The sequence below is a fragment of the Mucor mucedo genome, assembly GCF_025094135.1.
Source record: "Mucor mucedo strain NRRL 3635 chromosome Unknown EV154scaffold_297, whole genome shotgun sequence".
In the NCBI taxonomy this organism is placed as follows: Eukaryota; Fungi; Mucoromycota; class Mucoromycetes; order Mucorales; family Mucoraceae; genus Mucor; species Mucor mucedo.
Window position 1 is genome coordinate 1 of NW_026252581.1, and position 27,418 is coordinate 27,418.

General features: G+C 35.3%; 8 protein-coding genes across 8 annotated transcripts; 4 read left to right on the top strand and 4 right to left on the bottom strand.

The window, feature by feature from the left end:
• Window positions 1-4,329: 4,329 nt before the first annotated feature.
• Window positions 4,330-6,895, top strand: EV154DRAFT_488835 (uncharacterized protein; the record flags this gene model as incomplete). The annotated part of the gene is made up of 4 exons (XM_051599190.1): window positions 4,330-4,369; window positions 4,785-4,890; window positions 5,172-5,188; window positions 5,292-6,895. The coding sequence occupies 4 exons, from the start codon at window positions 4,330-4,332 to the stop codon at window positions 6,893-6,895; spliced, it is 1,767 nt and encodes a 588-aa protein (XP_051450100.1).
• A 659-nt stretch (window positions 6,896-7,554) lies between these two features.
• On the top strand, window positions 7,555-8,092 carry EV154DRAFT_488836 (uncharacterized protein; the record flags this gene model as incomplete). The annotated part of the gene is made up of 3 exons (XM_051599191.1): window positions 7,555-7,679; window positions 7,779-7,893; window positions 7,955-8,092. 3 exons carry the CDS (start codon window positions 7,555-7,557, stop codon window positions 8,090-8,092), a joined length of 378 nt encoding a protein of 125 aa, XP_051450101.1.
• Window positions 8,093-14,266: 6,174 nt separating this feature from the next.
• EV154DRAFT_171888 (Frataxin-like domain-containing protein) lies at window positions 14,267-15,359 on the top strand. Its single transcript, XM_051594199.1, has 4 exons — window positions 14,267-14,442; window positions 14,507-14,624; window positions 14,690-14,784; window positions 14,849-15,359. Exons 1-4 carry the CDS (start codon window positions 14,285-14,287, stop codon window positions 15,000-15,002), a joined length of 525 nt encoding a protein of 174 aa, XP_051450102.1. The 5' UTR covers window positions 14,267-14,284; the 3' UTR covers window positions 15,003-15,359.
• Window positions 14,849-15,845, bottom strand: EV154DRAFT_171900 (retrieval of early ER protein Rer1). The gene is made up of 4 exons (XM_051594200.1): window positions 15,756-15,845; window positions 15,559-15,680; window positions 15,315-15,479; window positions 14,849-15,250 (listed from the first exon to the last, which is right to left on the bottom strand). The coding sequence occupies exons 1-4, from the start codon at window positions 15,813-15,815 to the stop codon at window positions 15,019-15,021; spliced, it is 579 nt and encodes a 192-aa protein (XP_051450103.1). The 5' UTR covers window positions 15,816-15,845; the 3' UTR covers window positions 14,849-15,018.
• A 95-nt stretch (window positions 15,846-15,940) lies between these two features.
• On the bottom strand, window positions 15,941-19,049 carry EV154DRAFT_572365 (glycosyltransferase family 20-domain-containing protein; the record flags this gene model as incomplete). Its single annotated transcript, XM_051606329.1, has 9 exons — window positions 15,941-16,384; window positions 16,456-16,549; window positions 16,613-16,801; window positions 16,881-17,113; window positions 17,178-17,237; window positions 17,315-17,955; window positions 18,033-18,158; window positions 18,218-18,359; window positions 18,462-19,049. The coding sequence occupies 9 exons, from the start codon at window positions 19,047-19,049 to the stop codon at window positions 15,941-15,943; spliced, it is 2,517 nt and encodes an 838-aa protein (XP_051450104.1).
• Window positions 19,050-19,615: 566 nt separating this feature from the next.
• On the top strand, window positions 19,616-21,010 carry EV154DRAFT_608276 (malate dehydrogenase, NAD-dependent). Its single transcript, XM_051607671.1, has 3 exons — window positions 19,616-19,860; window positions 19,934-20,013; window positions 20,070-21,010. Exons 1-3 carry the CDS (start codon window positions 19,724-19,726, stop codon window positions 20,846-20,848), a joined length of 996 nt encoding a protein of 331 aa, XP_051450105.1. The 5' UTR covers window positions 19,616-19,723; the 3' UTR covers window positions 20,849-21,010.
• A 216-nt stretch (window positions 21,011-21,226) lies between these two features.
• Window positions 21,227-22,408, bottom strand: EV154DRAFT_433048 (ribonuclease H-like domain-containing protein; the record flags this gene model as incomplete). Its single annotated transcript, XM_051596710.1, has 5 exons — window positions 21,227-21,346; window positions 21,469-21,646; window positions 21,762-21,923; window positions 22,009-22,202; window positions 22,301-22,408. 5 exons carry the CDS (start codon window positions 22,406-22,408, stop codon window positions 21,227-21,229), a joined length of 762 nt encoding a protein of 253 aa, XP_051450106.1.
• Window positions 22,409-22,626: 218 nt separating this feature from the next.
• On the bottom strand, window positions 22,627-25,236 carry EV154DRAFT_533857 (uncharacterized protein). Its single transcript, XM_051604000.1, has 5 exons — window positions 25,056-25,236; window positions 24,464-24,974; window positions 24,123-24,407; window positions 23,907-24,045; window positions 22,627-23,797 (listed from the first exon to the last, which is right to left on the bottom strand). The coding sequence occupies exons 1-5, from the start codon at window positions 25,082-25,084 to the stop codon at window positions 23,082-23,084; spliced, it is 1,680 nt and encodes a 559-aa protein (XP_051450107.1). The 5' UTR covers window positions 25,085-25,236; the 3' UTR covers window positions 22,627-23,081.
• Window positions 25,237-27,418: the final 2,182 nt, after the last annotated feature.

The following is a 27,418-nucleotide window of genomic DNA, read 5'->3' on the forward strand; positions in this document are numbered from 1 at the left end:
ATCAAAGTTCATTGATTAACATAAAAATAAAACTAAACTGATAATACTCTAGATCAAGGCAAAAAAGGAAGTTCGAAGAGGTTGCAGATGTTTTTGAAAACTTGGTCAGTGGCAGTATCAAGAAAACATCGGCATCCCAGTACGACTTGGACATTTATGAGGACGATCTATCAAGATATCTTGCTGAACCTAATCGAGTACGCAATCGAGGAGAGCAAAATGTCCCGATGACATACTGGAAGTATTCAGAAAGTATTTATCCAAACCTTGCTAAAATGGCACGCAGATTCCTCTCCCCGCCTGCTTCATCTACTTCTTGCGAAAGGTTATTTAGTACTTGTAAGCATTTTCTTACACCAACTAGATCTCAACTAACTGCCGAGAGTCTTAAAGAAAGCGTTCTTCTTCACCATTGGCTTAAAGACAATACTCACTAATACCTTTTTCTTTTTCTTTGTCTTTTTTTTATTATAAATTTTTTTTTTTATTCTTTTTTTTTTTACATCTTATTTACTAACTATTTACTAACTTTTTTCTTTTTCTCAATCAATATTTTATTCTATCCCTTTTTATTTTCTTTCATCACTTGCTTTTTTTTTTTTTTTTTTGTAGATTTTCATTTATTTTATTTTTAACTTCAACTTCTATTTCAATAAACAATAATTTTAATATCATAACTGTCGTGATCGAGGCTATATACTTAATATATGACTCTATCTACACTTCTTAAATCTTCCATTTGATAATCCTAAATATAATTCTTATTGGTACTTTATATTAAATACTGATCATTTACTTTATGTACAGGCTTGATCTCATATCATCCTTCATACAAGTATAAGGCATACATTTAAATAATAACATGAATATGAAAACATATGAAGGTTACATCAGCCACGTTGAGGTGCCACAGCTATCTTTAATAAGAACTACATTTTCCCCTGAATGTTGTGCTACAAGACATACACAGTTTAAGAATGAATGTTATTGTTATTGTTATTGACATCTCATTATGGTCTTTCTATATGGGATCATTACATCCGAGTATTATCTGGATAAATCTACCCACAACCGTCATCAGCCCGTCTGTGATCAATGTCTGAAATAATATGTATATAAAGACCCCCTTTTATTTGTTTAATAAAGCTTTAGTTTATTTTTGCAGTTTGATAATTTCACTTTGTTAAATTTTACATTTTATTCTTAATTCGCTATTATCACTCTCGAATTTCTCAATAACTTTACGTAATTAACATCACTTTCACGTGCACTTTGTGTAATAAAGAGGCGAGCGAGTTCGAGTACTCGTATTTGCAACCGAGCCGAGCTTAAGAAATTTCGAGCGAGCTCGAGCTTCAAAAAAACGCATTCGAGCGAGCTTCGACTGGAACACGATCGAAGCTCGCTCGAGAGTTTCGATCTTCATTCCGAACACTAGTTTCATGTCGTTACTGATTTATATTTCAAATCCAACAATTCCCAGTCTCTGGAAATGTTTATTCGATCTACGCAGAAATTAATTGAAGTAATAATTTAATATAAAAGGACCTCTATTTTTATCATGACAAACTCTCCAACTTGTAATAAAGGATTAAAGAGTCTCATTTCTTTACTTGTTTATTTTTATCTTTTATTTTATTACCCTTTTATACTCAAATTATCACAGGGGCCTTTATTTATATTATGACAAACACTCTGTCCTATTTGGGTACGATTCACTTAAGAATAATTAAGCAAATCGTTTAAATAAATAAACCATGAAATTAAAATAACCTTTGATGTTGCATACCAGCATACGCATGTATACTGCTATACAACTTCTCCTACGTCGAGTACATACTTCTATATTAAAGATTGCATGATTGGCCTAAATACGATATACGAATGACAGTTGGATACAGAATGCTATACCACTGAGTTACGATATCACCGATGGAGAAGAGAAGCTTCTCAGATCAAATCAGGAATTATAAGAAAGAGAAACTTAATATTAATAGTTATCTCAATGGATGAGCTACCCAGAGAGAGAATAGAACAGCTATTAATATAAATGGTTCATTTATTTATATATTGATATAATACACTGCTGATAAAGAGTATAAAGAAATAGTGTATGAATTAATGGATACCTATCTTTTAGAACCAAATATACAAATATCGATAAGACATTTTATATTTGGGATCTTAATTTATTCATTACAAAGATAATGAATAAATGATCAACTATTATGTTCTATTGCCAATTACACTTGACAAACAAGTATGCATCTTTTACAGTAACCGTTGCATGATCTGATAAATAAGTGTATCGTAATACTAAAGATTTATTAGAATACTCATCACTATGGCGGAAATAATGGCAACTATTTGCCATTTACTTCACAAAACTGCCATTTTTTTGGCGTGCAAAAGTGGCAGATATGATATTCTATAATGGATGACTTCCAAAATACAAAATAGAATTAAATAGAATAGAATTAACTTCGGAAATTTGATTTTCCGAGTTAATTTTACTTCTGTTCCAAAACACTGAAAATAGAATTAACTTTTTTGACCCGTACCATATATGCAAAACTCTACTTAAACAGCTACATTATCAGATGACAATGATGTTTGAATACATCCAGACAACGGTAACCAAGATAGTTTAACTATTATCAATGATGCTACTTCCGTTCGCACTAAAACCCATCATTTTTATATGCACAGTAGCAACTCACTGTTACTTCTCCTGAAAGGGCAAAAAAGACGGTTCTCAGAAGCGTAAAAGAGCCAAATAAATAAACTGTTTTGATAAATATTATCCATAGATCACATATTTATTATCTGAATGTTATTAGCGTTTATCAGAAATGAATTATTTAATAGAAAGATGATTTTTTTGTTAATTTTTTTTTAATTCGGGGGGGGGGGGGTAGGGGGGTCGAATTAACTTCAAAAATTTAAGCGGTGAAATTTAAGGTTAATTCCACGTTACACAACCCAAAAAATTAAGTCTATTCTATTTAATTCTATTTTGCATTTTGGAAGTCATCCAATAACTAAAGTGGCACAGCTGCCATATTTTTGGCCGGCAAAAATGGCACCCTCAACAGTTGAATGAAGCCAAGAGGTTCACGGCTGCTGTTTTTTGGTTTTAAAAAATAGTGTGGTGACCTAGCAAGGCTATAGCCATATCAGAGCCAACAAAGGTTTATACATGCTGATACCATTTGTGATATAAGCTTAACAATAAATGTCATAATAAGAACTATAAGGTTATTACATCACAAGTATAATTTAGTACGTCTGAGAAATACTTAAAATTTAGTTTAAAGCAAAGAGAGTTAAGAAGACTTAACATTTATTAGAAGAAGACTAAATTAGTGACTATGTATTGATCATATACATTTTTGGTTAATCAATCACCTAGACTAAAAAAACTTACTTAAACAGAGTAAATGCGGACGAATGGGCGAATAGTCGTCTGGGGGTAAGCATCCGTTCAAATCTGAGCGGATAGTCGTCCGTGAGCGAGTATCCGTTTATTTTAGGTAAATAAACAATGGTACATGTGATAATTGAGAATAAAAAGGGAAAAGTAATTGGGAAAATAAAGCAAGTAAAGAAATGAGATTCTATAATCCTTTATTATAAGTTGGAGAGTTTGTCATGATAAAAATAGAGGTCCTTTTTATATTCAATTATTACTTCAAGATTTTTCCTGCGCAGATCGAATTGACTATTTACCCGCAAACTGGGAAATGGTAGAATTAGATTTAGAAATCAGTTACATATGAAACATAACTTATTGTTATTTACAAGGAGCTAGTTGACCCATATCCGGCACTTCTAGAGCATTATAGTTTATCCATTCAATGACAGGGTCCTTGATTGGATTACTAAAATAAATTTATGAGAAACTAGAAGATTCGGCAGCTACTCGACCAATCCAGGAACGATTATGAAATCTGATCTCAGTTTGACATATGAGGGAGCTGGTACTGTGTCGTACCAATAGGAATGTATTCGCAATATGGTACTTATAATACATAGGTTATGTGTATTATAATTGGGTGACAAGATAAGAGTAATTGTATTCGTGGAATTAGGCGTTAAATACAACACTTCGTACAACATGCCGGGTTAACAGTTATAGAAGTTTAAGTATGAAAAAAGAGTAAATTTGAGTTCTTACTTTAGTTTGTAAACAAGATGATAGTACCCATCCATTCTATTAAAAATATCTAAGATGAGAACGTACCGCAACTTAATGTGATTAAAAATTGGGAATTTCTTCACGTTAGGGAGGACGCCTATGTTGAGCCAGCTACAAAAGACGCGCAAAAAATGCCTCCAGAATTGCTTCCTACTTCTATTGCAATGTGTAGTAAAAGTAGACTTTAAAAGAGAATAGTTTTACAGAATAAAATAGATAAAAAACAAAAAAAATACAATTATAAGTCTTGTCTATTTATTTGTATAAAAATTGATCAAGAGCTAACTAGACCGGCGGGTTTGCCCTGATATTTATATAAGATTGAAGATATTGTGGCTCGTATCTTTATGAGCTTAGATCCATCGTAGTTCTATTTGATGGACCATTCATTTGGTTTATTGAAGATCGTAAGATAGCTGTCCTTGATTAATTATTGTTACCTAAATTCTCTGATCCCTCATTGGTCGTTGCCTAGAGTTGCTTTATAATGAATAAATTTCCATAAAGCCGAGTTACCTATTCCCTATCTTTTATCCGTGAAACATCTTTCCATTTGTAAATAGCAGCATTTATTATGTGGTTTCAGCACACAATGGCCTGAAGCAAAAATGCCGTATTACTGGTGGTTTCTTCAGGAACAGCATACTTTTTCCAAAGAATAGCATATATGAAGAATATAATTTTATCAAGAAGTAAGTCTTTCATGCCCTTTAATGCAAAGGATTAGTGCTCTTCTTTTTGAATTAGAAGAATATAGATCTTCCTTCTTTTAGTAGAGGCGAATATTACCAAAATTAGGAGAATTACACAAAAGCTATATCCTTTTGTGGCTTAGATATTTTAATTTTTGTATCATGAGGACTTACGTCACCGTCATCCCCAGAGCAAAAAAAACATCTATTATTATTTTTTAAAACGCGTATTATTTTTTTTCTTTTTTTCTTTGCGAAACTATTATTGGAAAATGATTCAGCTGCTTTTCGTTGACGTGTAAGTACGAAAGAGTATTTTCAAGTAAAGATGTTTGCACATTTCTAATGTACCAATTAAACAAATAGATTCCTTTGTGCTATGTTTTGCTTTGTTGTTAAAGTGGTTGTGTTTTTACTGTTGGAAAAGCTTGATAACTTCTTCTCGTTTTTCCGACTTAGGGGTACAGGCCAACGTTTGCCCATTGACAATGACATTGTGGGAGAAATCCCCAATGCCTTCGTGCCTCCTCTCATTTCCACCACCACCACCATTAACAACTTTCCTGTTGTTACTTTGGAGCCTATTGCTCCCACACAACCACCAACAACGTTCGGTTCTCTCCGTGAGGTTGGAACAAGTCGGGATTATCTCGCTTCTCCACCACGCGTAGAAAAGGAGTTCCGTTGCCTTGCTCTCTGGTGTGCTTGCCTTGTAGGCGGTCCTTGTGCTGGCCGTGACTATGTGCCTTCACCTCCCAGTGAGTATGGTTTTGTTTCACGTAGTTCTGTTCCTTCTTGGGCATTTGCCTGTGAGGCCATTACTCGTGCCTGGATGCAGGAAAACAATGTTTTCGTTGCTCCAGTGTCTTCGGTCGTCAACCGACCAAGAAAACAGACCTACTTGGCTCCCCACGCGGTTTCTTCCCTCTATAGGGATAACGTGTGCTGTGCGGTTTCTTCCTCTTATGAGGATAACGCACCTTCTGCGGTTTCTTTCCCTTATGGGAATAACGCAGCTCAAGCGGTTTCTTCCTCTTATGAGGATAACGCTTCTTGTGTGGTTTCTTCCTCTTTTGAGGATAACACACCTTCTGCGGTTTCTTTCCCTTATGGGAATAACGCAGCTCAAGCGGTTTCTTCCTCTTCTGAGGATAACGCTTCTTGTGTGGTTTCTTCCTCTTATGAGGATAACACACCTTCTGCGGTTTCTTCCCCTTATGGGGATAACGCAGCTCAAGCGGTTTCTTCCTCTTATGAGGATAACGCTTCTTATGCGGTTTCTTTCCCTATTGGGAATAACGCATATTGCGATGATGTAGGTGTAGCTTCGGCTTCTACCTTGTATCCAGCAGGTGCGACCTCTCTCGAGAGGGCTGGTCGTCATACCTCGGTATGTCGTCCTAGTACAGCTGGCATGCGCCATCGTCGTCTTCGTGCTCGACTTGGTTTGTATAGACCTCGTCCTTCACGACGCCATTATTATGGCAAACTTCGTCTTCGTGCTGCTTTGTTAGCTTGTTCTCAAGCTACAGAGACTATGGATGTTGACGTCGTATTTTTGTATCCAGCAGCTGCTGAAATGGATGATGTTATCTCTGAACCTATGGATATTGACTCTTTTGAGGAGTCTTTGGAAGTAGTGGAAGGTTTGACTGAACCCGTAGAGGCCGAAGATGCTGTTGATAATGGGTTTTGTGTTGCTCCTGTCTCAGTTCCCGAGACAGTTAACGATGATCATGTTCCCGATCAGTTCGTTGAGCAAGATGCAGTGGACTTCAACGATCTTAGCACAGAAGCTCCCTCTGATGCTAGCGATGATTGTTCATCTGTTACTGAATACGCTGTGGATTCAGATGTGGAGTCAGTTCCTGCAGAAGTGTCTAACGATACTTCTGATGGCTTCATCCCCTACAGTTTTTTCTCTGGTTCTCCCTCTGTTTCTGGTTCGGTCTCTGGTGATGGAGACGAAGAAGAAGGTTTTTCTGTCATGGCAGGCGTACCTTGAAAAGAAGTTTCGGCTTTTTTTGTTTCTCCTTTGGTGGTGAGAGTTTGTCTGGTTTGATCAAACCACTGAAGCCAATAATGAGGTAGAGAAGAAGGAATCAGGCGAAGAAAATTGAGTGGAAATGATTCAACGGGGTGGAAAACAATTGGGAAGATTTGGTGGAGTCTTCTGCTGCCGGTGGTAGTTGTCTTTGGTGTATTTTCTTTTTCCTAAGCGCTTGGAAAAGGAAATATGGATGAGGCTATTCATCATCATTCAAATAACACCTTAGCGACATCCAGCAATTATCAAGAATAACATGATAAATACTTGCTTTTATTTTTTACGTGCAAGCAAAATTTGCAGTGTATGACAACTGATCAATATCCTATATGCTGCGCTATAAGAAATATACAATCAACGCTTATAACAAAGGTGCTACAATTCAGTCCCAATAGCTTACAACTTTAAAAGAAAAATCCAATCGTAGAAACTATTGTGAAATACAGCACTAATAACAACAAAAAATCAACAAACATCAAACAACCGAAGAACTAATAATTAAATTTAAAATAACAAACAATTATACAACAACAAATGATACAACAACAAAATACATAACGACAACATCTAAACGAAAACCAAAATCGAAAGGATGGAAATCTTTAAAATACGCGTCCATGTTTGCTAACTACAAATTTTCTATATGGCCCAAGTCGGAGCAATGCAACTTTACGCAAACACAACTAAATTCTGAAGATTTAACAAAATTACGGGCCAATGGATATCAGCGGTGCAACAGCAAGTAATAACATCAAGCATGTCAACATTTAACATCAACATAAGCGACTACTCTATAGGTTTGGATGTTATTCACGGCTACTTGCTGCGAACACTTATATAGCAAACATGGTATAATCCAAATCAAGGTATATCAATGGACACTTGAAATATCTTTGAAGTTGAAGAAAAAAAGATCAACGATGAAGAGAAACGCTTCAATTTATACCGATACAAACGTAAGTATAATTATGGCATCTTTATAAAACGTTTGAAGGTTAAACTTTTTTTGTAATTTAGACATTTGATAACTACATATTGAAAACCGTAGTAATCAAACTAAAGGGAGTTTTAAAACAGTCATCGTACAATATTACACAAGTACGATGCTGTTTAGTACAAGCATCGTCTTTTGCTTCTACTAGCGGAAATATATAAACTTACATTGGGTCAATCTTACAAGCACATTGTGGTTTAGTAAAAGTCTCAAAATTAGCTTTTACTAGGGAACGTTAAGAAATTAACAAAATGTATGAAAACCAGATGAGAAAGTAACCTTATTTATAACATGGTACGTATCCATGTAACTCGGGGACCATTCTTATGCTGACTAATTTTTTTAGGCCATCTTTAATATTTCAGCCGCTCTCTAAAAAATAACTGATGTGCTAAAGATGAGCTTGTTATATTTAAAAACATTGGACTCAATTGTAGCGAAGATCTCAATAAAAGTCTCCAATGAGTCTTGAAACTAATAACACCAACGAAGAATTATGTGTGGCTATAGACGGGCTTGAACTGGATCAATCGGCAATAGATCTAGAGAAATACAAAAACAATATCTACTTTATTAAAGATAATGCAAATATCAAGCTACAGATGGAAGGTAAAGCGAAACATAATATCTTATGACGTTGTTATACTTATCTCATTAAACCTCTTTAGCTCTACCGCTGATGCAAAGACAAAACAAGTTTAAAAAGACAAATCCAATACGTTTGGTCAGCGGTCAATATTATGGACGAGAGCAATTTTGATTTGCCGTATAATTTTAACCATGATACGCTTTCATGCATCACATTCTTCACACGACTCATAAATAAAGTAAAGGTAAAATAAGTAACAACATAGATATAATTTTAATTATTAATTCTTACAGTTTAAATAGAAAACGGGCTCTTTATTCGACCCATATCCAAACACGGTCCAAAAAGAGAAAAAAAAAATCCTATTTCGTAGCGGTGATATTGAAGATGCCAAATATAATGTATCATTCAGTTTGAATCATGGTCTGTCTTCATATAGCCATGTCTGATGCCACAAGTTACAAAACAAAGGTAAACTAACAATTTAATACAAAAACGGCTTGATTTATTCAACTCAATAGTAACTGGCAATCCCGCTAAACGAAACATCCAATACGGTCCAACTAAATTTGTTACAAGTGGTACGGAAAAAAGCAAATTCATCAAGCCTCTAGTTATAATGAGGATACGTTTTCCAGTAACGGTGCTTTTATACAATCAGCCACCAACCACAAATGAAAAATAACCTGTAAATCATTTGAAGCTGATTTGTATGAATTCCGTTAGTCACTGTATCATCCCGCTGAACAAGGCAATAAAACGGTTCCAAAACAAATTCGACAACTTTTTTAAGCGGGTTTGAAGCCAAAAACAAATTTTATCGCGTCATCAATTGTATTAGTGTATCGTTTCAAAACATTAATCCATGTGATACAGCTTATAACAAGAGGTAAAGCAAACTGAATTTTTAGGGCAATACGTTGTACTAACTATGCTTATTTGGACTACTTATTAGCACTGATACGGATGAACGCAAATACTAATGACTTTTGTCAAATACCCCGGGCGGGTGGTTTGTGATAATGTTGGACGTTTGGGTAAGCATAATAATGTTTTTTAAAAACAGGCGAAGCTTGGAATTATGGTTCTAATTCACATTGTCATGTAGATTCAGGAATTAGAAAAAAAAAAAAGTTGAGACTTCTTTTCCCAATTCCTAAGCATGGTACATTCTTGTAAATAGGAGCAGTCTTACTATAAATAAAATTTACCCGCCTTAAATTGTACATATAGAACCCATTTTAATAGCATATAGTTGATTTCCGCACGCTACCACTTTCAAGGGTAAATGTCTTCATTGTAATTTTATAACTGCGGTTGTTTCAGGCAAAAAAAAAAAAAAAAAAAAAAAAAAAACTAAATAGAAGGCGTGAGCATTTCGGATGCAATAGACATTTATGAGGACGATTTAGCAAGGTATCTTGCTGAACCCGTTCAATTACGCAATCGAGGAGAAAAAAATAACCCAATGACATACTAGAAGTATTCACAAGTTATGTATTCAAACCTTGCAAAAATGGCACGCAGATTCCCTTCGCCCCCCCCCCTCTGCTTCATCTACTTCTTGCGGAAGTTTATTTAGTACTTCTAAGCATTTGCTTACACCAAGTAGATCTTAACTAACTGTTGAAAGTCTTAACGAAAGTGTTCTTCTTCATCATTGGCTTAAAGACAATGTGCACTAATATCTTTTCCTTTTTCATTGTCTTTTTTTTTATTATTATTACGATTTTTTTGATAGTCGAGGATAGAGTGTCAAGTAAAGAAAAACAATAAAGTACTCTACCACTGCTTATAAGTTTTATTAAGAGTAAAAGTAGATTAAAGATTGAGAGTGATCTATTCTAATTATCAGTTTGCATATTTATATGTGTTGTTAAGACACTAGTAATAGTTCTTAAAGGATAAGGTGGATATAGGTTATTAACACTGATGTTAAAAATAAAGTAGTTATGAAAGTGACAGCACCAGACTGGAAGTAGTCAACTTAAGAAATCTTATAAAGTTTTTTAGGATAAGAAGATAATCAACGATGATTTTAAGAGGGCGTAAGTAATATAAATATAAACTGATTTCCAAGATTAAAAAGAAAAGTAATTATGTCATTATAAACAATATCTTATATACGGTTTTGGGTAATAAAGAGATTCAAGTCGAGTGTGAAATATGAACTTTGAGTTAAATGTTATATGATAAGTAGAAACTTAAGATAAACAAGAAGTATGAAAGTTGAGGGAAACACAAAGGAATCAATTACAAATTATTAAGAAACTAGATTTTTAGTCAAGATTAAACTGAAGTCATATTTATTGAAAAATAAGGGAGCGTATTCATAGGAAATATCCTATCCTGTGTAACACCAAGTCAATTTAAATTGGCTGCAACTGTTTTGCATGGAGAACAAAATTAACAAAAACCAAAAGTGATACTTTTAGAATTTGGATACCACTTTATTATGGAGAAAAAAAGAAATTAATTAAAAAACGTATTCAAAATGTATTCATGGTCTATGAGAAAAAACTATGGATATTGATATGAAGAACTGGGATAGTTCTATGGAGAATATTAAGCGCCCTATTGGATCATAATGTAATAACCCGGTGATATTAAATAATCAACATGTCTTTAAATTTAGCCCTTCCATACTAAGTATATAAATATTAGTCAGAGGGGATCAACAGTTATAACATCAAATGACAAGAGTCATATTTGTGCTCAGGATCTATTAATATTCTATAGTCCAGGCCCATTCGATTGTATTGCTTTTTTGCAGAATAAATATTTACTCGCCACAGGTTTGTGCCCTGCGTACAGACTTCAACGGTAGGATGAGAACAAGCGGGGGAATGTGTAATTCATGATTAACTTTTATATTTATTATCCATCCTCAATGTGATGTGACAATTAACTTTATTATTATATCTATGATATCCTCTACAGCAACACCGATTTAAAGAATCAGGGTAGCCAAATAAAAAACTCGTGGCTAATAGAAAAAAAAAATCTGGTTTTTGTTCGAATATCATAATCAACATCCCACCCCAGTACGCTTTTTTCGTAGGTAATCTGATGGTGTAGCACCACTTTTAAGCTTGTGCTGGAGACTTGGTGAGATATTTTCTGATATGACTTCTAAAGTACTTTCTACCAGCCTCTTCATTGAACCATCTCGAAATCTTTTGTACTCCTTTTTCTGTAAAAAAAAAAAAAAAATCATCCACACAACCATCACTAACGCTGCTGGGTAAAAAATGCCTGAATTTCTTCCTCCCGTAAATCACTCTCAGTGCCCTCCCATCTTTGCACTGCGGCAAAATTCAAAAATTTTACTTCATTCTAAAAGTTTAGTAGATTTGGAAGTATTCATTATTGGATTTATAAAAAGTAGCTTACCAAAGTACCAATATTTTCTTCCATATTTTAATCCATTACGGTATTAGGCAAGATATCCCCATGCTGTAAATAGGATGTGAATGCTTTTAAAATGAAGAAAGACAAAATATGTGTATTACCTCATCATGACGACCGCTAGTAGCTGCAATATATTCAGTTATATTGTTATTGCTAACATGAACAACACTGTCTCTGGTGGAAGCATGAGACTCTCGATCTTCTTACATACGCGAAACAGGTAGCAGCTCCTGCAGTGAACATGGTCATTTTGACAAGCCTCTGTTGATTTCGTCTTGGATAATCCATCAAACACTTGGGACTTGACCGAGATGGATATGGATCTTTTTTTTTTTTTTTTTTGAACCTTGTTTTTTTCTCTGAAGCGACATCATTTTGATAAAAAGAACTGCGCGTCCAAACATTTTTTTTTTTTTATGGAGTAGAAACTAAAAGAAGAAATAGGAGGGGGGAAATGGATTGCTTTTTTATTATTATTATTATGATTATTCGTTGTCATCATAGGTTTATTTATTTATATAAGAGAGAGAGTTTAAAAAAAAAAGTTTAATATTACGTTTTCAGGGCCGTTTCCTGCGCACGCTGAATTTCCTTTTTTTGGTTTTACAGAGGTTTCTGGCTATCTGATTGGCAATTTTTTACAGCGGTTTCGAGGTATTTTATTGGCTAAAAAGAGTTCCTTACTACAAAGCGTACCCATAGTAAGGGGGTAATTTATTTATTTTTAACAGCGGCACAGGCTTGATACACTGTGCATGCCTTCTTTTTCTTTTTTTTACTATTATTATTATTACCTTCTTGTGAATTGAATATATTTATGCAATCACTTGTCCGATTGAATTATAAAAATTAGCACCAGTCGAAAGGATGCATCTTAGGCGCATTTATTTTTCATGTATTTTTAATTAAAACATATGTCTAAATACTTATACCCCCCCCCCTCTGCTGGATTTCTATCGGAAGACCTCATATGTTAGACTTTTCTTGTGTGTGTGTGTGTTCAAAACTTGCTTTAGTTTAATCCAACGACGCTCCCCCTAGTTTTGAAAGCGCCCCTAATTTTATAATTTATTTATTTTTTATATTTAAATTGTCGAGTATGAGCCCGTTTTTTTTTTTTGTGTGTATAACCGAACGAAACAAAGAACATGACTTGCTCGGTTGATTACATGAAACAAAAGCCAAATGTGTTTTAGGAGATAGAATTCACTCAAGTAACGTAAGATGTTTGCATATGCCGATTTTTTTTTCTTAAATGTACAATCACTAAATTGTGATTTTTTACCTTGCCACTTATTTCATGTAGATGGGATGATTTTCTTTACTAAATTGCATTTTTTTTTTTTTTTTAACAGACAAAAGCTTTATAAATGACATGTTAAGGCTTTTACTGACGTTGCCATGAAAGGGGAAACATGAAAATTGTTTCGAAGAACAACTTTCCCAGTCTCTGATTTTTTTTTTTTATATATGAATGATGAGGAGCAATTCCTTTTATTGAGTTGGTTTTTTTTTTTTAGTGGAGCCTTGACGACGAATGGTACCTTTGTCATCCTATAGGGGAGGCTCGCGTAAAATTAAAATTTCCTTCCCCAAACGGAAAATAGAGATTGTCCCATTGCGCGGGAAAATTAAAAAAAGGGAGGGAAAAAACCTGTCAAAACGGTTAAATCTTTTAACGTCCCCCCCACCCACCCACCGATGGTAATCAAAAAAAAATTTCCGGAGAAGGGATGATAATCTTTTGGGCCCTTATCATGATGATCATTTAAGATTGAATTTTTTTTTTTTTTTTTTTTTTTTTTCTAAACCCCCACCCCACAAACCATTTGTAACAACAACAACAAAAAGATAGATCATTGTGTTATTTCCCACGCCTCTCTTTTTTTCTCCCAAATGAAATTTCCCCACCCACCTTCTCCCATGCATTTCCTCGCTTGGGAAAAAAAAAAAAACTCAAAGGAAAAGTGACTTTTTGCTACGTTGCACGAAAACAAGATTTAGGTTCACACAAGCATGATTGGTACAATTCCCCCCCCTTTGATTCTTGTGCTTTAAAAAAAAAAAAAAAAAAAAAAAAACCGGCTTTTAAAAAAAAAAAAAAGCTAAAAGTCCATTGATCATATCTTTTAGGGTGGGGTAGCATTCGGTCAACATGGATTTAGAAAAAAGTAATAGACATGTATCTTTTTTTTTTCTCCAGATTGAGTAAAATAAAAGGGGGGGGGGGTACAAATGTATACAACAATGTGAGGGAGGATTTTTTTTCGTGACTGTTTACAAAGAATAGAAGGAGGGGGGGGCATCAATTTTAATGTTTTTTTTCTCTCTCTCTCTCTTCTCTTTATACAAGATGTTTAGAAATATTGCACGTCATGCTTTGATACCAACATGGAGACGTTCTGTTGCAGTCAAGGCTCATGTTCCACTTGTTCGTATGAGAGTGATGCAACCCTTGATTCGACCTTTTCACATGAGCCTTTTATCCCCCAACCAAAACTACAGTATTACGTAAGTGCTGATTTAAAATAAAAAGAGGGGGAGGAGGGAATATTCTAAATAATGCGTCCTATAGAGATTTGACAACGGAGAGATATCATCGATTATCAGACGAGTTATTGGAACACATGTGTATGAAATTAGAGGAACTTGCAGATGAGACAGATATGAAGGGATTTGATGTAGAATATAACGTATGTATGTACATCATAAAACGTACTGGGATGATTTTTTGAGATGTTTAAAAAAAAAAATTTAGCAAGGTGTGATGACCATCTCTGTTGGTGACCATGGTACCTATGTTATTAACAAGCAACCTCCCAATCATCAAATATGGCTATCTTCGCCTGTCAGGTAAAAACAACAACAAAAAAAAGGGGGGGGGGAAGGACATAAATTAAAAAATATATATTTGTAGTGGACCTCAACGATACGATTTTGATGAAAAGAATCATAAATGGTTTTACCATCGTGATAATCACACCTTGGACGACGTATTGAACTCAGAGTTATCGAAAGCGATGGGAGAAAAGATTGATTTACTCGAAGGATTTGAGCCTCAAGAGAAATAAATAAATTTTTTTTTTTTTATTTCTGTCCTGTGGATTCTGTGATGATAGTCGTGGGTTTTCTATACTTTTGTTTACCGAAATCAAAGGGCACATAACGGTATTTGACCATGTGTTGAATTTGTCGTCGCATGGTCAATGCAAATAGGATACAGAAATAGGCCAAAAGGATAGGCCAGAATACGGGAATATCAAAGAATGAAAAGAAACTGCAAAAAATCGCGAGGAGTGTTGCCTTGGTAGATGAATACCTTACAAATTGGGTGGTTGGGGTTAGCTTTTTTTTTTAAAAAAAGAGAAAGAGAGATCATTTACCAGAACTTGAATTCAGGAAGACGACGAATAAATGGTCTGAATTCTTGATCGTTTCTTGTAGGTAAACTAGGACCTTCCTCCTCTTCATCTTCTGTCACGCATGGATCGAATTTAGGGGTTAAAAAGGCAAGAAACATGTTTAAGAGATAAATTCCTAGAGCATAACTGCAGAGGGAGTGGAGGAGGGTTGTCTATCTTTTTTCAGTTTCTTTTTGACGCACATCTATAACTTTTTTTTTTTTACCAGACAATATACCAGCCTTGAGCAAATAGAATTCGTAAAATAAATAGACCGAAGAGTACACCGAAGGCAACCCAACGTTGCATTGTATATGGAGTTAATCTATCGACCCATGTCTGCCATCTCTATATATATATATATGTAAACGTTTTTTTTTTTTTTTAGTCCCGTGTCTTTTTATAAGAGTGAAGGTGTTTTACAGCTCCTAGTTCTGATGAACGTTGAGAAAAGCTACTTGATTCTTCAATCACTTCCTCCATTGAATTTTTAAAAAAAAAAAAAAAGTAAAATATAAAAAAAGGGGTGTGGAGTTTTTTTTTTTTTTTTGTTTCTATTTTTAAAAAATTCTTTGTGACAGTTTTGTCGTACGCATTAATTTATTTATTTAAAGGGTACACAACAATTCGAGTGTGGACAAGACAGTGTGTACATTGGGAATGTGATAAGTGGCCTCTGTACTTCTTGTACCGATAGTACAGGTGATGACCTTTAAATCCTTTTGTTTGTTCAGAAAACTAAACATGTCTTCATCCGATCGGTCATCACCTATAGATAATACAAAATCAGGTGTGGTCTCCTGTAAGATACGATTGGTAATGGAACTCTTATTGATCTCGGTAGGGATCACTTCAATGGTTGTATTGCCTGCCACTGCATGCACCGCAAAGTTCTTATTCACCGAATCAGCAATATGGTTTTGACATTCGGCTGCTTGCCATGATACAAACTGTGAATCCGCTCCTTCGGCTGTACGGTAATGCCACACAATCGAGGTGTCCTTGCATTCCACGTAGGCTCCCGGTGTACGTTCTGTGTAATATTGAAAGATCTAATTGGGAGTAAAACACATGAGTTTTTAGACAGCCCTCATACTTTTTTTTGTTTGTTTGTGGTTTTTACCTCTTGCACTGTAGGTTTCCATGAGAAATCCACATTATCATACACCTGTTTCCACTCTTCACCTTGAGGCTTGATATAAAACCCATTCTCTGCACTACATGATTTATATAGGAACGTTTGAATCATCTCTTTTTTCTTTTTTTTTAAAACTACGCACCTCAAACCTAAATTAGGCAATGAGCCTAAATCCGTATCGAGATGGCTCTTTGTTCTTCCCGAAATGACATAGACAGAATTACGAGGGTCCTCTGATAATTTAGTGAGTAATGCAATGACGCGTGCCAAATCCTGGGGCGTGGGAGGTTTTCCATGAGGGATAAGTGTACCACCATAATCAAACAAGAATCTAATATTTATAAAAAAAGAAGCGTGAGAAAACGCAGGTTGGGATGGTTGGGGGGGTTAGGGTTTTTTTCTATTTTTACAGTCGTTTTTTGCTTTGTTGACAGGCTGAGTTTAATAAATTCGCATCGAGACGAGGCATGTGTCTGGAAAATCGTCGACCGGGTGTATTATGTACTTTAGATAATCGTGTAATAATATTTCCTGCAAAGTGTTGTGCAGAATTAGTTTCGATACTTTTGTAAAGTTCCTTCCAACGGTCCGTCTTTTCATCCGATCCCATCGATAAGGCTTCATGAATGGCATCACTGACTTGCTAAATGTGATGAAGAAGGGATGAGTTGCAGTGATATATCATTTATTTTTAAATTTTGCCTTACTCTGTAATCCCAGGGGTTAACTCTGACAGATGCACCGAAGCTTCCGTATGTACCTGTAAACTAAATGCATGTTTAAGAAAGAAAAGGTGAGTGTTTCATCTTTTTTTTTTTGTATGGTGGTTATATCTGCTTTCTACCTCACTTAGGATCAATGGGTTATGTGTTTCCTTTTGACAGACAATGTATTCATGCGAGGTTAAATTCATGCCATCCCTTAGCGGAGTCAAAAGACAAGCGTCAGCGCAAGTCAATAAGGCGAGATACTGAGCAAAGGAAATATCCTGATGTAAAAACACGATGGGTTGATAGGAAATATTACTAAACTTTGAATTGACACGAGAAACGACGTCCGAGATATGCGCTCTTAATTCATTGTATTCGGATGTGGATAAAGCGATCTGAATCAACACGACTTTACCTCGCCACTCCCGATGATGGATCAAGAATTGTTCGAATGCCATGAGCTTTTGTCTTACACCCTTGATATAATCCAACTTGTCTCTCGCCACAATGAGTTTCTTGTCAGCGTATTTTTCCTTGAGTTTGGTCACCCATTGGGCTACCGTGGGGTCAGCAATCTTTTTGTTGAGCGAATGAATGTCAATACCGATGGGGTGGATACCGACCGAACAATAATGGGTGTCAAGTTGGATACCCGAGGGTGTGGCATCCACAGATAAAATACGTGCACATGTACGAAGAAAGTGTCTGGCAAATGAGTAGGTTTGAAATCCAATCACATCGGATTGTAACATGGCCTCCAATAATTCCTTTCGAGCTTTTAGGTTTTATCCCCCCCCTTTTTTTTTAATCATCTTACTTCTCTAACACGCTTTTTTTTTTTTATATACTTACGAGGTAGACATCGAAATAATTCACTACTGGGAAAAGGAATATGAAGAAAGAAACCAATCGTTGCATTGGGTATTTTTTCACGCACCATACCAGGTAGCAACATGAGATGATAATCATTGATCCAGACTTTTTATCAATATTAGATCCGGGGGGGGTGTTTAAAAATAAAAAATAAAAAAACTTACTGATATCTCCTTCTCTGTAATTCTCGACAATGGTATCTGCAAATTGTTGATTCAATTCCTTGTACGCTTTATAAGGACCGTCCTGCGACATCATATTCTTGGGATCGTCTTGTACTACATAATGAAAATAAGGCCAAAGCACCTACACAGGAAAAAAAAAAAAGAGGTAAATAAAAAAAAAAAGGGAGGAGGAGGGGAAGATCGTCATAAGATTAATTATTAAAAATAACTTGTGTATTTTTACCTGTTTACAATATTGATTATAATGTCCATCAAAGACAGTATCTGAAGGCATGACCGGATAAGAATTAAACCGTTCATTAAAAGTCGCATGAATTTCATCCTTGGTCTTTTGTGAGAGAGGATCTGTGGGCATACCCAAGGTACCAACCCAAGCGAGACTGGATAAACGATGTCGGATTGAAAAAAGAGCATTGTTGAGACCAATATTACCACCCGAACAAGGTTTAGCAGACCAAGGCGCGTCAGCAAATACTTGAGCACTGTCGATCGAAGGTCTTCTGCTTTGAGAAGGAATGACGGATAATAAGGGAGCTAATTTACGGATCTCTTCCTGACGTTGTTGTTTACTACGAGGTTGAACCAGTTGTTCAGGTTTTGTAAAATCAAATAAGGCATCTTTTTCCTTTTGTTGTAGTTTGGCTAGACTTTGAATGAGGTTGGTGACATCGTCCGTCTTTTTCTTGTTGTCATTGGATGAAACCGTATCCACAGTAAAGGTGTGTTTCTTTTTATCTTGTAATTCAAAGTCTACAGTGTAAGGTAAAAACAAGGTTGCAATCACAACTCTTTTATCTGTTAGACTTGTCATTCTGCAAACAACAACAATTTAAAAAAAGAAAGGGTAAAAAAATAGACAGACAGAGAAAAAAAAAAATGTTTTTGCAATACAACCAAATAAGGGAACCCCTCTTTCTTTTTTCTTTTTTTCTTTTTTTTTTTTTTTGTATGTGGGCGGTAGTTTAAAACGTGTATGATGTCAATCAGTGGATATGAGAACTCTTTCCTCATTTCACTCACCCACCGTATCAAGGCGAAATGCGGATTCCTCTATTGTCTATTGTAAAATTGCGGGGTAAAAATTATTTTACAGTCGGATTCAGGAACGGCAGGTTGTTTTATTTTTTTAACGCTGAAGAAGAAGAAGGCCTTAAAAAAGAGAAGGGGGGGGGATGTATGTCTTTTTTTTTTTGTTTGGATGTAAACATTACCAATGAGTTTCTCCGTTTTGGGTTGATTTTCTTTGCTTTCACATGCGAACATTGTTTTATCAGTGTGCTTTTAAAGCATTAGAAGATTCCATGTGAAAAAAAATAAATAATTAAAAAAAAGGGTATCGTTCCTCCAAAAAAAAAAAAAAAAAAAAAAAAAAACGCGGGGATGCGGTCATTGAATGTGTGTGAGATAAATAGAGCTTGAAGATGGCCCCACATCTTTCCCTTCTTCCCAACTTAATTTTTTTTTTAATTCTCTCTCTCTTCAAGTATGGTCAAAGTAACTGTTTGTGGTGCTGCTGGTGGTATTGGTCAACCTCTCTCTTTGCTCTTAAAGCAATCCAATTTGATCACTCATTTAGCTCTTTATGATATTGTGAACACTCCCGGTGTTGCCGCTGATCTTAGGTATTTTCCCTTTTTCTACCCATTTTTTTTCCATAGGTTACCATTTAAACTAACGTTCTTTGGATTTATAAAGTCATATTAACACTCAGTCCAAGGTAACCGGTCATGTTGGTGCAGCTCAAATTGAAGAAGCTATTAAAGATGCTTCTATTGGTTAGTTTTTTTTTTTTTTTTTTTTCTTAATCACTGATAACATCTCTCTGGTGTAGTTGTCATCCCCGCTGGTGTCCCCAGAAAGCCTGGTATGACTCGTGACGATCTCTTCAAGATTAATGCTGGTATCGTTCGTGATCTTGCTGTTGCTGCTGCCAAGTTTGCTCCCAAGGCCTACATGTGTATTATTTCTAACCCAGTCAATTCCACTGTACCTATTGTTGCTGAAGTCTTTAAGCAATTCAACGTCTATGATCCTCGTCGAATCTTTGGTGTGACCACATTGGATATTGTCCGTGCCTCTACTTTTGTCTCTGAACTTATTGGTGGTTGCCCCAGTACGCTCCGTGTTCCCGTTATTGGCGGCCACAGTGGTGTTACGATCTTGCCTTTATTGTCTCAAGTTCAGGGTACTGATAAGTTAACGCAAGAACAAATTGAAAAGGTAACTCATCGTATCCAATTCGGTGGTGATGAGGTTGTCAAGGCTAAAGATGGTGCTGGTTCTGCTACCCTTTCCATGGCCTTTGCTGGTGCTCGTTTTGCCTTGAATATTCTTGATGCCGTCGTGGCTGGTAAGACAGGTATTGTTGAGTGCACTTATGTTCATTTGGATGCTGACAAGTCCGGTGCTGAGTCCGTCAAGAACTTGATTGGTGGCGACATTGACTACTTTTCTGTTCCTGTTGAGTTGGGTCCTAACGGTGTTCACAAGATCTTGCCTATTGGTGAAATCAATGAATACGAACAAAAATTAATCTCGGCTGCCACTGCTGAATTAAACGGTAACATTGAAAAGGGTTCCAACTTTATCACTGAAGGTTCCAAGTTGTAAAGAAAAAAAAAAAAAATACATGCATATTTTTTTTCAAAGATTATACCAATAAAAAAAAAAAATGGTAGTATATTAAAAAAAAAAATAACTGAGGGGGTGGGGTGGAACAGTTATTTTTTTTTTATTATTATCATTTATTTGTAGCAAAAAAAAAAAACAAACAATCATGTACATTTGTATTTATTATTTCCCGTTGGATTTGTGATTGTCTTCGGATATCGCCAGCGACAAGTTATTTGTGGCTGTTGTGAGTGCTTGCACACTTGTATTATTTGGACTGCACTTTAATCCGTACAGGTAGCCACTAAATCAAAAAAAAGGGGGGGTAGGGAAAACGTCAACCCACACATGTCATTTAAGCACATACAAAAAAAAAACTTACAGGTATTTTTGATCGTCAATTCTATCTTCGAAAAACATTTGTCTCATTTTAAAGAAGGTTGTACAAGTTAATAAACTATCACTTCCTGCCTGATGTTGAGGTCCAATCCTTGCCACCTAAAAAAAAAAAAAAAAATTATGCAAAAGAGAAAAAATTAAAACTCATGGAAAATTTTCATTGTATTTTCCCCCCCATTCATTGTATTTTCATTTTTCTTTTTTTTTTTTTTCTTTTTTACCTGTAAATCATCAGCAATGTCTTGTAATCCACCTTTTAGATTTTTGCAACTCTTCATTAAATATTTAATATCATATATACAAGGAAAATACGTTCTTAAAAGCTCGAAAAATTCTGATTCATCGGCTGGCATAACGGAGCACGTAAGCACTTTTAACAAGTATCCGAAATCATACCCACTAAAAAATAGATGGTTTGCAAACAGAGGTCAGTTCCTCTCCTCCCCCTTTTTCTTATTCTCTCTCTCTCCCTCCCTCTGTATAATATCCGCTTCCCCCCCTTCCCCCATCTTACCTGTGAAACGAAATCCACTTGACATCATCCAACAAGACAAATCCAGAACTAATCAAGAGTTCGCCAAAATGTTCCACATCAATACCGTATTCCTCATGCTTTTTAAAATCAATGCCGGACTTTGTTAATAATTCAATGGAATCTTGAGCATACATGTCATCGCTATCAAAAAAAAACATGTTAACACACACAGTGATTTAAAAAAAGGGGGGGATATATATAAAAAAAAAAGTAAAAAATAACATACGACAAGTTGAATTTAAAGTTGAATTGCCAAGTACAAATGTTACTGGGTAAGTTACCATACTGATCAGCAAACGTAACTCCCAACTGAATAATCTTTAATAAATCCACATTACATCGCAGTGTTTGGTAATGATAATCGGACGACGTTTTGAAAGTCCCGATGGGTCTGGCAACAACACCAGGAAACTCGGTATCCTATAATACACACACATGAAGGCATCAGTGTCCCCCTTCCTCTCTCTCTTTTTTTTTTTTTTCTCATCTCTTTTTTTTTTTTTCTTTCTTTTTCTCACCATGGCTAAATAAGGGTATTCTTCCACCAAGTCACGAAGGTACGCCATCTCTTCTTCCAAGTTCTCTGCCCACACTTCCTTGATATATTTCGCATCGTTGACTGGCATGATTCTTTTTTTTAATTATAAATTGTTTAACTGAGTAAAAAAAAAAAAAGGGAAAATCCCGTTTTCTTTTTTTTTATATATATATATAAATCTATATTTTTAATGCGACGTCATTCAAATTGAGAGCACCGCCCCCCTTTTTTTTTTTTTCCTTCCGCGAGCGCGTGTGCACGCAATGATACCCTTTTCTTTTTCTTTCTTTACCCCCCCCCCCTCACCCCACACACATACACAGGCCTTTTCCACTAATAAAAAAAAACATTGTGTTTCTATCTTGACAAAAAAAAGATCACACTGCGCAAAAAATAACCTCACATTGTGATTTTTTTTTTTAGTGTACCTATAGTGAAGAGGGTGGGGATCAGCGTAATAATGAATTAATTCATGCATGGTACAAAACATAAAACGGGAAACCTGGGTGGGTGATCTTTACTTACCCGAAAAAGTAGAGTCCCATCTGAGTGTGTATTCAGTATGGTTTATTCATTAAAAAAAAAAAGTATATATATCATGAAATATATAGGAAATATAAGAGAGAGAGAGAAAGATGAGTAAGAGTGCTTGTGCGTGTGTGTTTAAAAAAAAAAAAAAGAAGAAAAAAGAGAGAGAGAGAAAGGAGGGGGAAAAGACTATGTACAAATAATAAAAGAAGAAGAGAAAGATTCGCCTAATTTCAGCTTCTTTTTAAAAGAGTGAGAACAGCAGCGGCCTCTACTGCATCTTCACCGACGTAAACAGACAGGGTTTCTGTATCATACATCAAGGAAGATATATCTCGTTTTAGATCTTGTTGATCCAATAAGCTGGTAATAGAAGGTGAATTATTTGGAGAAGAAAAGGATTCAAGAGGACTACGCGAATCTGAAGTAGAGGAAGAAGCGCTATGACCTTCCCAATGAACAGCAGAAGGAGCAGCAACGGCAGCAGCAGCAGCAGCAGTGGCAGTGGCAGCAGTGGCAATGGCAGAAGTATTAGCTGTTAATGACGGCGGTGCAGGTACAGCAAAAGCATCGTCATAATCATCGTGTGGATCTCGCTTTTTACCACGCTTCGTTGTGCTACCACCATTACTACTAGTTGTATTGGATCTCTTTCTTTTCTTTTCAGCTTTACTGCCTCGTCTATTACTATGACTTGTTGTAAGGGTCGCCGAGGGAGGAACAATCGTGTCCGGTGCATCATTTCCATTTAATATTTTACCGTGTTTCCACTTGACTCCACATGCATTACAAAGTGTACCTGCTCCTTGTGGTCCTCGGCGCCACATGGGCGTTGATTTGGAACCACAATATAAACATTTCTTTATTGGATTCGATGTATTGGCTCGATTCACCTTTTGTTGTTGAGCGATCACTGGACTTACTACTTTGACTGTCACAGGAGTAGGGTCTATATATATATATAAATGTAATTTTTTTTTTTTTTAGTTCCCAAATTTTTATTTCTTTCGTGTGTGTGCCCCCAGCGTTGAGGGGGGGCGCGTTGTCACTTTTTTTACCCTTCTCCCAGCCAAACTGCTCATCGCTGCTACTCCAGTCGTCATTTTTAGATGCTTGATAATCGTCATCTGATTGGCTAGGAACCGTTACCTCTGGAAACGATTTATGGTGAATGATTTTCTCGCTATGCAATTTCATCTATAAATGCAAGTTTTTTTTTTTTTAGCTTTTTTATCAAAAAAATGGACATGTAGATTTTTTTTTTTTTTTTTTACCAGCTCCATCATGTTGTGACACATGATTTCATAAGCGGACACCATTTGTTTAATCGCTCTGTAGAGTTCATGCGGTACATTGGATAAGATGATATTATTTACATGACCTTCACTTTTGGATTGATCTGGTAAGGTGAGTTTACAGCTGGTGCTACACACCGCAGCGAATTCCTCTAATTTGGTCTTGAATGATCCTTCTTCCATGATAGGAGGAGGGTAAGAATGACAAGCACATTGTGAATTTTGAGAGATACCACATGATTGAGGAAAAAACGAGAACAGTAACTAATTTTTTTTTTTAGGCGAAAAAGCACAGAAAAACATTCTTTTTATATATATACCTTGCTGGTTTCGGTCAAACATTCAGTCACAGCGTCCCGAGGTAAAGCGAAAAATGTGTGTTCTGGAGATAAATGGATGGGTCCTTTATCGACAGAAAAGATGATTTCATAACGAATCATGCGTCTGCGTTTTCTTTTCTTGGGTGGTAATCCTTTTATTGTTGTGGTTGTGGTGGTGTTGTTGTTGAGAGCATAGTTGGCTAATCCGTCCAAGGCGGTATTGTCGACGGCCATAGTGCTGGTTTGAGTGGTAAAAGCATCGTCATCAGGAAGAGAGCCTTCGCATCGAGTGTTAATCTCTGAAATTTCCGACTCGGTAATCTCATAAAAGGTAGCCAAAGGAAAGACAAGAGATCCAAACGTTAACGAACAACTCCCAAGACACCTGTTTTGAAACCGATGCACATGGCCATCCACTGGATCGATGTAATCTTGGCTGATATGGATGGGTAACTTGTAAAGTTGAAACGCATCGAGTAGAACGTTCCTGTAATTTTTTGAATGGGGAAGCCTATATATATATATTTTTAACAAAAGGTCCAAGGATGCAAGAAAAAAAAAAAAGAAAATTAAAATGGAAATGTATATTTACCCATTGACTTCTTGCCTTGTTGTAAGCATCTCGTTCTTGTTTCTTTACACACTCACAAAAAAAAAGATGAGAAATATATATAAAAAAAAAAGAAAAAAAAAATTGAGCGAGAGAGAGAGAGAAAAAAAAAAAAAAAAAGATAACAAGGGGGTTGAATTAGATGAAATAAAAATAGATCGATCAAAAAAAAAAAAAAAAAGATGACAATGGCGATTTGTAGTCAATCAAGGAACCAATGCAAAAGGATGATATGAGACGCTTACTAGAAAAAAGGTCCAAGTGGGATAGAGAAAACAAGTGGGGGATGAGGAGGGGAAAGACGTCAAGATGAGAAAAAAAAGAGCAAGAAGGTTTCCAAATATGAAATAAACGTCGACTATTTTAAAAAAAAAAAAAAAAAAAATCAATCACTAAAAAAAACACTTCTGTAAAAAAAAAAAAAAAACTACCCTTCTTGAGAGGGTTTTATTATGTTTTCATCTTTATCGTCATGGAATATATCGAAATATGTCAAGTACTGGATAAACTTCACTTCATTAAAAAGAAAAATCATTTGGGCTCGGGTAATTCTCTCGCTCCCAACCAAAAAAAAAAAAAAAAAAAAAAAAAAAAATAGGCTACAGCTTCGATATGCAACTTTGTTGTGCATATATAATGTCTTTTTTAAGGGGGAAAGCTGTGAAATACTTGTCAATATACTTTCTCTCTTAACGCCAAGGTTTTTAATTTGCATTGGTGGTGTCCCTCTCTCTCTCTTCTTTCCAAAAGCGGTGATTCAATTATAGGTTCATCAATCTTGAGCAAGTAAAAAAAAAAAAAGAAACCGCACAGAAGCAAACAGAATAAATTATCCGCATCTCTCAGTTATCTTTCTTCATCATACACAGGTCTACATCTCTTCTTTTTTTTTTGTGTGTGTCTACACTCCGAGACGATGTTGTCATTCTTTTTAAGGCAGAGAGCTCGTAATGCCTCATGTTACACTTCCCCTTATTTATGCTTCAGACAATTCCGAGTCACGTCCACTCATTCTATCACTTGTTCTACACTAGTTCTAAGTTGCTAAAAGAATTACTATTTCGTAAAATATCGACAAACATTGTCGCGTAACATGCACTTTTTTTTTTCTTTTCATCTATAGTAAATAAAAAGTGGCTTTCACCATGTGAGAATATCAAGTATTTTTCCCAGGATTTAATAACACAATGTATGGATAAACCTTTGATCCTGTTATCGTATCTTCTTTTTTTTTTTTTCTTTTGGTAATATAGAGATTGTATATAAAAGATCTTTACTGCTCGTCATTTTGTATGTGTAAAATGACTAAAAATAATATTTCTCTCGTTAGCCAGAGTAAAATGATTCCTAATTTTTTTTTTTTTTTTAGCAAACATTTCTCGAGATGACAGGCGGGTTCATTACGTCTCTCTGTGTTTATCATCTGATAATAAATCAAGTTAGAGACATTTCGTAAACAACTAAAAAAAAAAAAAAAAAAAAAATTGGATTTCGCACTCGACTTTCCAGGTAAAAAAAATTAAATTAAAAAAACCTGCTTGATGAATTCCATTTACAACCGAGACGTTACGGGTTTATCTAACGGTTGAAATAATTGTGTAAAGCCTATTTTAATTATGACGCGATATGACTACAGGACATCTATCTATATCTATAAAAAAATCGGATGCTCCCTTTGTTGCAATAATAAAAATAAGGTAGTCGTGTCATTCTACCTAAATAAACTGTATTCAATGTAAAATCCCTTCACTCACTATTTCATTAAAAAGACTCCCCTGTTAAAAAGAAAGCGCTGGCATGGGGAATACAACCATTTTTCTTTTACACTATTTCTTTAATTATCTTTTAAATGGTACTCCGTTTGATAGTATAAAATATTTAAGAGATAAAAAAAAAAAAAAAAAGGCAGATCGTGCTACTACTTTTTAATTTGTTTGTATGCCTTATTTTTCAGACGTTGAGTTAATATTTAATTTTCTGATGCAAACATAATACAATTAGATAGAATGAAAAAAAATTTTAAGTTATAATTGGGATTCTCAAAAAAATCTATCCATCACCATCAGACATAAAGAACTCAAAAAAAGGTACATTTTTTTTTTTTTTTCTTGTACCTGATTTATTGGGGAACTTAAATTATGGTTCCTCATTTTTGCAATTTTGAAGGTGTCTTCTTTATACTTCTTTCGAGAAACAACACACACACACACACACACACACACATGCTTATTTAATAAAGTTAATTAGCAAGAACTTGGGCTTAGGATCCTAGTAATGGTTTTTGGTTGATTTACCCCTTTCTGCATTTTTTTATACCGTTAAACTATTATCCAATAGAAATCATT